The sequence below is a fragment of the Rhamphochromis sp. 'chilingali' genome, assembly GCF_963969265.1.
Source record: "Rhamphochromis sp. 'chilingali' genome assembly, chromosome: 4".
NCBI lineage: Eukaryota > Metazoa > Chordata > Actinopteri > Cichliformes > Cichlidae > Rhamphochromis > Rhamphochromis sp. 'chilingali'.
The window spans coordinates 20,628,351-20,639,692 of record NC_137948.1 but is presented as its reverse complement, the minus strand read 5'-3'; the positions used below and the strand labels follow the sequence as shown (position 1 = coordinate 20,639,692).

Sequence of the window (11,342 nt, the reverse complement as noted above, 5' to 3'; positions counted from 1 at the left end):
ATGAATGTGTGTTGTTGTTATTCAACCTGGTTCAATGTGCCCCTTTTTAACTTTGAGCACCTGCCCCTTTAAACCTCTCTGCACGGCCCTGATTTCTAATATCTGTCTGAAATTCATAGCTGTATTCTGCCCACAGTCAAAGCATCCATTGTCTCTTTCAGGTTCATTCAGCCATTCAAATCACTGAATTCATGTGTTCCAATCACTTCAGTGGCCACAGTTGTATAAAAATCAATCACATAGGCATGAAGACTGCCGCTACAAACATTTGTGAAAGAATGGGTCGCTCTGAGGAGTTCACTACTAAATATTCTACAGTCAGTGGTTAGTGGTGTTAAAACAAAGTGGAAACGATTGGGAACGACAGCAGCTCAGCCACAAAATGGTCACGCATAGTGGACAGAGATCAACAACTTTCTTCAGAGCCCATCGCTACATACTGCTCTAGAGTGCAGTGCAGTGAAGGTGTGTTTCTTGAAGTAATAAATCACACTCAGACTGGCAATCTGATGACCAAGTCTGGGTTTCGTGATTGCCAGAAGAACGGTACTTTTCTGATTATACTGTGTCGAGTGTTAAGTTTGGTGTAGAGGGATTATAGTGCAGGGTTGTTCCTCAGGAGCTGGGCTCAGCACCTTAGTTCCAGTGAGAGGAAGTCTTGATGCTTCAACATCCCAAGACATTTTGGAGAATTTCATGTCCCCAACTTTGTGGGTTTGGGGATGGCCCCTTCCTGTTCCAACATGACTGCAAATCAGTGCAGTCATGCTCATCCATATATTTATATCCATAAATACATGGATGAGCGAGTTTGGTGTGGTGAAGAACTAAACTGGCCTGCACAGAGTCCTGAGCTTAACACAATAGAGCACCTTTGGGATGAATTAGAGCGGTGAATGGGATGTTACTCAAGTTTATCTCCTTGTGAAGGCAGACGAGCAAATACTTTTGGCAATATAGTGTATAGGTGATCTCCAAACTAATGTTATTGGTATAATAACTGGTTTATTGGTAACAAATAAACTGCCAATATTGTCCGTTCATATTTATATTTGTCTCCCGCATTTCATGTCTACTGACTATTAAATACAAGTACCCAAAATAATTTCAGAGAGCTCATCTTTTAATCATTTTATTTGAATACACAGTTCATTACTGCTGGTGTGTGCCTTAATTACAAATGACTATTAATAATCTCTCAATTACCATTTCTTTTTATATGTAGAAACTATGTGATTAATATATGTTAAAAAAAATCTGTAGTCTTCCCTGATCTGGTTACAGCTGGGACTGCTGAACAGACTTTAGTCAGAGGCTACATGTTCACAAATCCTCTCAGCGGTAAAACAGTAAGACAGCAGCCTCGGTCATCTCTCTGGAGGCGCTCCAGCCTTGCTCCCTGCCCAGTCTGTCGTAGTCAAATGATGGGAAGTCCCCACACTGCTCAGGGTGGAAATATCCTCCTCCTCCTATACAGTACTGCAAACACACGCACACACAAATATTGTCAGTACACTGGATATACTTTGATATACAAGGTACCGTCCCTACACGCTGCATTGGTGGCTGCCCACTGCTTCACTGGGTGATTAGATGAAACTTTATTAATCCCTCGGGTGGGTTCCTCTGATAAATTCAGTAATTTCCCTATGAGGACTAACACATACACATTATTAAGCATTATTATTATTAAGCATTTATACCATTTGTTGTGATGACTCATTGCCTGCAGATGTGAGATGACTGATTACTCACATGTTCAGTGTTGTAACCAACAGTTGGCTTGACACCAGAGCAGATAGCCATGGCGGCACGTTCATTGTTTATTGCTCTGAATGTGATGAAGCCTGGTTCAAATTCGTCTTTCAAACAAGAAACATAAAAATATCATTAACTTTGAGATGCAATCTACACTTAAAAACATTTTACTTAACCTTTTATTAGTATAGATGATAATCCACGTGTATCCTATTCATCAATAATGGTATACACACACACACACACACACATAGATAGATAGATGGAGTTTTTATTTTCTTACTTCTTGGATTGGGTCCATACAACATTCTGGTGGACTCCTTATTCCCGTGGTCGTATACGATGGGAATAGCTGGCCCTCTGTCACCGTATGACCCAACATTGTATCTCACTGGATATTGCTGAAAAGATGAGACAGTCTTATCATGTGTAGATCTGCATGTTTGTTTGTGTAGTTAACAACATTTTTAACCACTGTTTTATTTTATACTAAAAAAGTCTCAGCTCTAACTGGTTAGAAATGGCTCAGGGCTGGAGTTATTTACATATCTGTAAGTTTCTGACTGAAAAGCAAACAAATGTAATGCTTTTGAAAATACAGTTTAAAAATCAACATGTGTGGCTGTGTGAATATGACTTTCCTGCTTCTGTGGAACAGCTACAGGCAAAACGAGAAGACCACAGAGACAACAAAAAAAGTGTCCAAAGGGAGTGAAGTAGTGCAGCCAGATATCTTCTTACCATTTATTTAAATGTAACACTTTTAATTTAATTGAACAGGACATTTTGACAGAAAGACGTCATAAGTGCAATATTCTTTCTTTGTGTGAGTCTTCAAGTGTTACAGAAAGAGAAAGAAATGCAAACAAAAACACTTATTTTTCAGTTTCCTTTTCCCATGCACAGACCACCCAAAGAAAGAGATCAATGGCAACAGTCATTTGTACAAAGTATCACCCATGCAGTAGTACCACCTTGTTAATGACAGACAGTAGCTGCCAGGTAATTGATACCTAGCAGTTTGTGATCTTTTACCCTGGTTATAAGTTCGGTTTATGCACAGCTAAATTACCTTGAAGAGCTGAAAGAGATTTCCTCCATACAGTCTGAGGAAGTGGTTTTCAGTGTGGTAGCGGAGGACGGCTGCAGCTTCCATGTTCCAGAATTCCAGCGGGAAGTTGTTGGGAATGTGCCACACAGACATGTCCTCAGCTGTTATATCGTAGTAACCTGGATTCTGGGAACGTGCACACATTACTGCTGTGACTTTAAATAAGACTTTTGCCACACTTATGCAATACTTATTTTGCAACAAATAGGTACATTTTCTCATTTCAATCAACCTTTGAAATCATGAAAGAGAACTTACTTTAAAAGTAAGTTTTGAAAAAGTAAAAGACAATTCCTAAATACAGAGACTCATAACAGAGACAGTAAAAGAGGCAGTAATGGCAAGATGGGACAGAGAGAGGAACAGACATGGAAAATGAGAAAAAAGAAATCAAAGCAGAACTTCTAGGACTCAACAAGGGCTCTAAACTCTTTATTATGTTCTACCTATTTGCCCTCAGGTACAGCTAGTTGCAGGTAATTGTAGCTAGCTAGCTTTAGATAGTAGAGTACAGTAACGGTGCACAAATCAAAGGTAAGTTTTACTGACTCTTTATCTTCTTTACATCTAGTTTCTGGTAAATCCAGTAGAAACAGAACTAAATGGATGTATTTTATTATCTTACTATGCCTTTTTATATGTAATGCTGATGTGAAATATTATTACAATCAGTTAAATGCAGTGGAATAAAATATGAGTTAAAAAGAAGTAGAAAGTAATAAATGGAATTACTTAACCAACCTCAAAATAAAGTAAAGTAGTGTTAATGTCTCTTTCCACCACTGGTGACTTGCTATTTTACCTTAAAGTCATCAGCAGTGGCGCTCTCTACTGTTCCAAAGGTGTTTCTGTTGGACCAGTTCCCGTCTCCATCTGGCAGGTCAGCATTGTTGCCCTGCTGGCTGGACCAGCGATCACCCACAGTGCACCTTCCATAAACGCTGTTCTCATGGACGCTCGCCACCAGCGTCCATCCGCCTCCAGCTGTGGTCATGTCACAGTAAGTCTGGTACAGTATGCCATTACCTGTTGTCAGGTAGTATACTCCATCTGGAAATGTTATAGCATTAAGAAAACATAATTCAGTCTTAAGAGGACATAAATGCCTTGGACTGTTATGTTACATTTATGAATCTTGTCCTTACCTTCTCGTTCATCATATCTGTCCCTGAGGTCTTTACAGCTCCTTGCAACACGAATGGATCTGTTCCTCACTTTCTCCAAGTGCTCAAAATTTGTCCTGGTAAAGTTCTGCATCCTCTCAGCATACTCTCTTGTTTCTGTGATTTTTACTAAAAATTAAAGCAAGTTTAAAAAAATTACATTTTGACAGCAGGAAGGGAAAGTACACAAAGTGCATGGCTATAAGCATATATATGTGTTGTATCAGGCTGTAAGGCTAATAGACATAGTTCACACATTTTTGAATTACCTATTTGTGAAGAAGGAACCACTGCAAAGGAAACATGTTCCAATGACAGCAGACCCACAAAAAGCAAACATATGTTGTGTAACATCTCTGAGAGGGAAGAAAAACAACACAATTTAAACAATCAAACTGCTCAATGTTCTCTCACACCTTTCCGAATATGAGTATGCATGTGTGTGTTTTTACTTTAGCTGTGTTTCTTCTTGAAGGAGCTGTCTTGGTAATAATGAAGCTGTTTTCTGGTACTGAAAAAGAAGTGATTTGTAAAATATTTCCATATCTCCCTTTTTCTCCTATATATTCCAGGTTTTTGATCAAGAAAAACAAACAACTCAAATCACTACAAAACAGGTATGAATCTTATCTGTAGACAAACACAGCACTGATGTGTCTGTCAGCAAGATTTCACAATAAAATGCTGACCTGAACTTTGTCATAAATGTGTGAGAGGAGTAAGGACAGAAAGAAAACCTATTACATTTTTGTACAGATTTGGATTAATTTAAAAATGAAAGTGAGGATAAGCAGTTATAAACTGCTTATCAATACTCTGTATAAATAAAAATATTTTCAAGATTTTAAAAACTAGTACACCCGAAGTTTTAAACCAAAAAAAAATTGCCGTTTGTATCCCTACCATGTAGATCCTGTCCTTGGTCGAAATAAGGAAGTTGGAATAAGGCTTTTATTCACGTAACAGAAGAATATATAGAGCTGTTACACCTGTCATGTGACATTAAGAGCAAAGTTTAAATTCATAAGTGGGTCAAGTTAATGTTTAGCAGTGTTCATAAATCATCTCTGCAGTCATTAAATTCCTTTTTACTGATACTGGATGTTGTACTGACCTCGACTGTCCTGAAATGTTAAAGTTATTGACTGTGGAAAAATTCCTGTTGTTTCACTTTTCCATTTTGTTTAATTATAATAAAATGATTTGTAATCCTCCTAAAGTCCACATTTAAGTGTTTATCCTTAGCTCAAACTCTTTAACATAAATTAGTGGGTGTAATATCTGACATCAGCCACTAGATGCCGTCGTTCTCGTGCCTGTATCAGGTTCATTTTCTGACCAGGACAGACAAAAACTCTGCTGCTTCCCTCCGGGTCCGTCTCATCGTGGTCTATTCTTAGAGGTTAGAGAGACACTGTGAGAGTGGGCTGGAAGGTTTTCTGACACCTCGCACTAATAATTCAACTGCCTCACACAACAGAACGAATGAAAACTGGCAGGAAAGAGGCACCGACACAGCTGCACCGGCCACTTGTGGCCGTCTGTTGGAACCGTTTCTTCTTATTAATAAAGCATTGTGTGTCCTCTTCTTGCACTTCCCCAATTGTTTTCTCTCCCCCTCCAAGTGTTTTTTTCAACCCTGGAGCTATTTCTGGCTCTTGTCCCATGTACAAATGTAAATCAAAACTGTTACATAAACGCACGTCTGAATTATTTACTTTGAACGGCCTTTGAACGGACACTGGCATTGGCAAAGGTTATTTTTCTTTTAGTTTCTCTGAATGATTGTTTAATCAAAGTAATTTTAAACCTTAGTAAGCCTGTGATGTTTCATTTTAACTAAAAATGTTGTTTTACAACAATAAGATTTAGTTCTGGTTCTGCATTCATTTTTTTATTCTGTATCTATTTTCAGTGCAGATCAAATTCTGGCATACACACAGCTTTGACTCGGTTTAGTGGAATACTCCAGACTATCTCTACCTTTACTTTTTTTAACTTTCTTTTTTTATCTGGCCTAATTCTCTCGTGTTCTTTGACTTGAATGCATGCTCTTGTATAAGAGTTGTGTAGATGTAATTATAAACCAGGACAAAATCTAAATTTTTAAAAAAATGTGTTCTCTATAAATCTATAATAATGCTGATCTGATTTCCCAAAGGACCAAAGGAGGATTATAAGGTCTGTCAGATAGAGAGACTTTACAAACCACAGTGGAGAAGAGAGAGAGGTGTGCAGGGGAGTCCACGTATCCTACACATAACTGCACATTCTCATCCAAATTTAAGTTGGTGGGGTTTTTCTGGAAGCAACAGTTCAATCAGATTATGGTGGTTTTTAAAATAATTCAGAGATTTCCATATTATATCCCACAATTCTAAATAGATAGGAATGCTCAAAAACTAATCTGATTATGCACTGATTCACATCAGTGAGTCAGATTAAGCTACAGTTAGGGTGATGTTTCTGGCACCAATGGCTATCATTCAGCCATGGTAGTAATGTGCCTTTGGTATGATGCACCTATTCACTTACACTGACATTACTTTAAACCTCTTAATTAGAAAGCAGGTATCAAATGTTCATTCAACACCTGAAATCAGCTCCAGATTTATTTTTTACCTGTTCAATTTGTTGTGAAATAACAAGGAAGCAGACCTCATGTGCTCATGAAACTGCTTGTCAGTCAAAAGTTGTGTGCATAAAAATGGCTGTAATTCCTTAACAGTAAATCCAATACGTTTGTTAAAGTCTGTGAATTAAAGCAGAAATTCCACACTTCAATCATACCTCTATTGTGGGATTTATAATGCTCTGTGCAGAGTGTGCAGGGGTACAAAAGCTTTGCACTTTGTACTTCAATCAAATTCTGTATGTTATTTTATTTTTTGCCTAATGTTGAAACAACTGATATGATCTCTGGATTCCTTAAAGTGCCTTAAAACCCTCCCTAAAAGCCCATTTTTATCAGACTGGCAGGCCTTGTGGAAGCCATCAGCTTGTGAACATGGCCTAACCCTCCATGTGGTTTAAAGAGTCCAAAGAGCGACTGTAAGCCGACTGAATTTTCTTGATTGGAAAAGGCAAATAAAATCCATCAAAACTTGTCTGGGTCTAAATCCGATCCATAGGAGAATGAGGAGAATGAACATCCGCAGGAAACAAACATTAGAGTGGGACCTCTCTCATCATCGTTGTGTAGGATAAGAGTAGATTTAGCCTTCCACTCACAAACCATATACAAAAAAATGGTTTGTGATTACATATACATATTCACCAGTCACTTCATTGGGTACATCTGTACAGCCTAAATCATTTAGGCCTGTAGACAGGATCAAGATGACCTGCTGATGTTCAAATGGAGCCTCAGAAGGGGGAAAACGGTGATGTAAGTGACTTTGAACATGGCGCGGTTCTTGCTGCCTGGTCTGAGTGTTTCAGAAACTGCTGATTTGCTGAGTTTTTTGGGGGTTTTTTGCACAAACGTCTCTACAGTTTACAGGGAATGTTTAGAAGAAGGCAAAATAGCCAGTTGTTCTGTTGATGTCAGAATGGCCAGGCTTCTTCATGTAACACACCATGTCACAAATCAAAAGCTCAAATAATCTCACACTGGTTTCTTGAACATGAAAATGAGTTTACTGTGCTCAAATGACCTCAACAGTCACCAGATCTAAATCCAATAGAGCACCTTTGGGATGTGGGGGAACAGGACATTTGCATCACGGCTGTGCAGCTGACAAATTTGCAGCAGCTGTGTGATGTCATCATGTCAACCTGGACCAAAATCTCTGAGGAATGTTTTCCAGCACCGTGTTAAATCTGCACCATGAAGAATTAAATTCACTCTGAAAAACAAAAGATGCCCCAACCTGGCACTAGCAAGGTGAACCTAATAAAGTGGCTAGTGAGAGTATATGTTCTGCTATGCATACAAGAAATCCACTAAATTACAGAGTGAAGTGGAAAATGTTTGTTTACAGGAATTAAAATTCAGCTTTTTCTGTCCTGTTCTTTTTTGAAATATTTGGTCAAAGCTTTCTAATAACTAATTTAAGACCTAAACATTTATTCAACTTCTCAGACTTAGTAGAAATTCCTGTTTTCGAATTCATGAAATAGAAATTAACAGTGAATTAACATTTGGAAAATGCCTCACTTTTTCTATTTGCTGCAGATTTTACATTTACTTCCCTTCACTTAAAAATTCTACAAAAAAAAAGATAATTGGCCATAGATTTATTATTACAAGGGAGGGTTATCATGAGAAACCATGTTCCTTAGAAAGCTCAGTGCAGGAATTACCTTTATTAGAGGAGTTCTCCCTCCTCAAGTGCACACATCGATTAACACCTCCCTCAGAATCTCTCTGCTGCAGGGGCTCTTTTAACTCTCACACTATCAAGGTAGGCAGATGTGGCCCATAAAAACCTTCCCCTGGCGATCTACCTTGGGAGACACATTAATGCAATGAGCTTCTTTTGGGTAAGAATGAAATGAGGACAGTCATTAGTCAGTTAATATTAATAGATATAATCACTTCATCATGAACGGCACTCCGGTCAGACCTTTAAAGACTTTTGTCACTCCCCGTGCAACATCTGCACATTTTAAAACATTTATTTGACCTTTGTTTTATTAATCCTCTTTGGTGTGGGGAATATTCTTCTGCACGGTGCAGCTGAATGTCCCATGAAGGTTGCAAGAGCATTGCAGAGCGAATATTATAATTAGAAGCATACCATAATGTCTTTTGCAACTCTTACAATGCAGAGACACAAACACGGTATAACTGTTGCCTTGAGATTATATTATGGTTCTCCATATGTTTTCAGTACAACTGGGAGCTATGACTAACAATTATTTGCTGCTGTTAATTAAAGGAAGAATTTAACATACTGGGAAGGACAGGTTTCAGTTTATAGTTGGATGACAAAAATTCAGTTGCAGCTGAAAAATGAATCCATTATAGGAAGCGTGTCAGACTGATGCTGGCTATAGGAGAGAGAGAATCTGCATAAATTCACATATTAAATGAGCTGCTTTGATACACAGCCTGTTATAAAGAAAAGCAGTTTTGGCTTGTATAGCAAATATTACCCTTCATAATAAGAGTATGGAAAGGGTTGAATTTTTATACCTAAAGTAAAATGTTATAACTGACTCATTCCTCTGAGATGAACTATGCCTTCTGCTCAGCTGTCTTCAATTTGCATCAAAGTTTTATGATAGAAAATTTGAGTGTTTATATGAATGCTGTGATATTGTAGCTTCATATATCATATACATAATTATCTCATAACCTTTTAAAGATAAGAGTCTGAAATTTTCAGTGCTCTTTTTTATCATCAAAATGAATCAGAATCTGTAATTTGGGATTAATACATTAAAAAATTTCTGAGTATTAGCTAATTAAAATATGAAAAAAAATTCAATCAGTGTTGGAAAGTCCCATTATTGAGCAATCACTAAGACTTTACATTGGGAATATATATACATACATATACATATGGTATATTGTTGAATTACACAATTTACACATTACACATTACTGCAAAAAAAAAAAAAACCATGTAGAACACATTTTACCAGGAAATTCTGAGTCACAAAAATTAAAATCATATTTACATTCAACTTTTATCCTGGAGCAAGTATGATCACAAAAAAAGTTGTAGCACAAAAACAGAGATATCAGTAGATTGTCCTGTACAAACAGAACAAGGCGTTTCCAGATGGTAGTATGATTATAAATCAGAAGATAACTTAGTAAAATATGTGGACAATTTTATTTTTTAATTTTCAAGGCCTGGATCACTCCAATCTCAAATCATCAAATTTTTAGAATAAATCTTCACATTGCAAAAATAACTACTGACAATTTATGAATAGTATATAATTATATTTCACAATAATGCTAAAATAATAAATGTATATATGTATGTATATGTATGCATGTATATTCCCAATGTAAAGTCTTAGCGAGTGCTCAATAATGGGACTGAAAGCAGTCCCATATATATATATATATATATATATATATATATATATATATATATATATATATATATATATATATATATATATATATATATATATATATATATATATGAAAGTCATATATATATATATATATATATATATATATATATATATATATATATATATATATATATATATATATATGAAAGTCATATATTTCATGTTTAAAGTCACAATAAGTCAAGTAACCCTTTTTGTTTTTTTTATTTATTTATTTTATATATGTGAAAAGTGTTTGACATATAAAGCTAAAACGTTGCAGTAAAATTTCACAGTAATCATTATATATGTTTAAGAATATGCTGATATTTAATAAAAAATATATATTTTCTGCCTTTATTAAAACAGTTCCATCTAGAAACTCCAGAATTTTGTTCTAATTGCAAAATTGTCTTTTGCAATGTAAAGTTTTTTATTACTGTGTACTCAAATATGGGAAGTTAAAGTATTGAGGTTGAATGATTTTTTTTCCAGATTTTAACCAGCCAGTACTGAGACATTTTTTAATGTACCTGCCCCAAATTATAGATCCACATTTATTCTGATGGGGGGAAAAAAGTTGTGAAAATGTTAAGCTAATTGTTTTGCAGCATGGTGGTTAGCACTGTTGCCTCACAGCAAGAAGGTCCTGAGTTCAATTCCATCAGGCCGGGGTCTTTTTATGTGGAGCTTGCATGTTCTCCCCGTGGGTTCTCTCTGGGTACTCTGGCTTCCTCCCACACACCAAGGACATGCACTTAGTGGGGATAGGTTAATTGGAAACTCTAAATTGCCCATAGGTGTGAATGTGAGTGCGAATGATTGTCTGTCTCTACAGGGAGTGCAGAATTATTAGGCAAATGAGTATTTTGTCCACATCATCCTGTTCATGCATGTTGTCTTACTCCAAGCTGTATAGGCTCGAAAGCCTACTACCAATTAAGCATATTAGGTAATGTGCATCTCTGTAATGAGAAGGGGTGTGGTCTAATGACATCAACACCCTATATCAGGTGTGCATAATTATTAGGCAACGCCCTTTCCTTTGGCAAAATGGGTCAAAAGAAGGACTTGACAGGCTCAGAAAAGTCAAAAATAGTGAGATATCTTGCAGAGGGATGCAGCAGTCTCAAAATTGCAAAGCTTCTGAAGCGTGATCATCGAACAATCAAGCGTTTCATTCAAAATAGTCAACAGGGTCGCAAGAAGCGTGTGGAAAAACCAAGGCGCAAAATAACTGCCCATGAACTGAGAAAAGTCAAGCGTGCAGCTGCCAAGATGCCACTTGCCAC

General features: G+C 36.8%; 1 protein-coding gene across 1 annotated transcript; it reads right to left on the bottom strand.

Annotated features, from left to right (window-relative positions):
* Positions 1 to 948: 948 nt before the first annotated feature.
* Positions 949 to 4,988, bottom strand: LOC308396316 (intelectin-like). Its single transcript, XM_080881515.1, has 9 exons — positions 4,936 to 4,988; positions 4,485 to 4,543; positions 4,302 to 4,388; positions 4,015 to 4,161; positions 3,672 to 3,919; positions 2,831 to 2,995; positions 2,042 to 2,159; positions 1,756 to 1,862; positions 949 to 1,479 (listed from the first exon to the last, which is right to left on the bottom strand). The coding sequence occupies exons 3-9, from the start codon at positions 4,384 to 4,386 to the stop codon at positions 1,336 to 1,338; spliced, it is 1,014 nt and encodes a 337-aa protein (XP_080737641.1). The 5' UTR covers positions 4,387 to 4,388; positions 4,485 to 4,543; positions 4,936 to 4,988; the 3' UTR covers positions 949 to 1,335.
* Between the last annotated feature and the right edge of the window lie 6,354 nt (positions 4,989 to 11,342).

Coding starts and splice junctions, on each gene's coding strand:
- LOC308396316 (XM_080881515.1), bottom strand. CDS start 4,386: ATGTTACACAACATATGTTTGCTTTTTGTGGGTCTGCTGTCATTGGAA. Junction 4,162..4,301: donor GGTTCCTTCTTCACAAATAG/GTAATTCAAAAA, acceptor TTTAATTTTTAG/TAAAAATCACAGAAACAAGA. Junction 2,996..3,671: donor CCACTGCTGATGACTTTAAG/GTAAAATAGCAA, acceptor GCACGTTCCCAG/AATCCAGGTTACTACGATAT.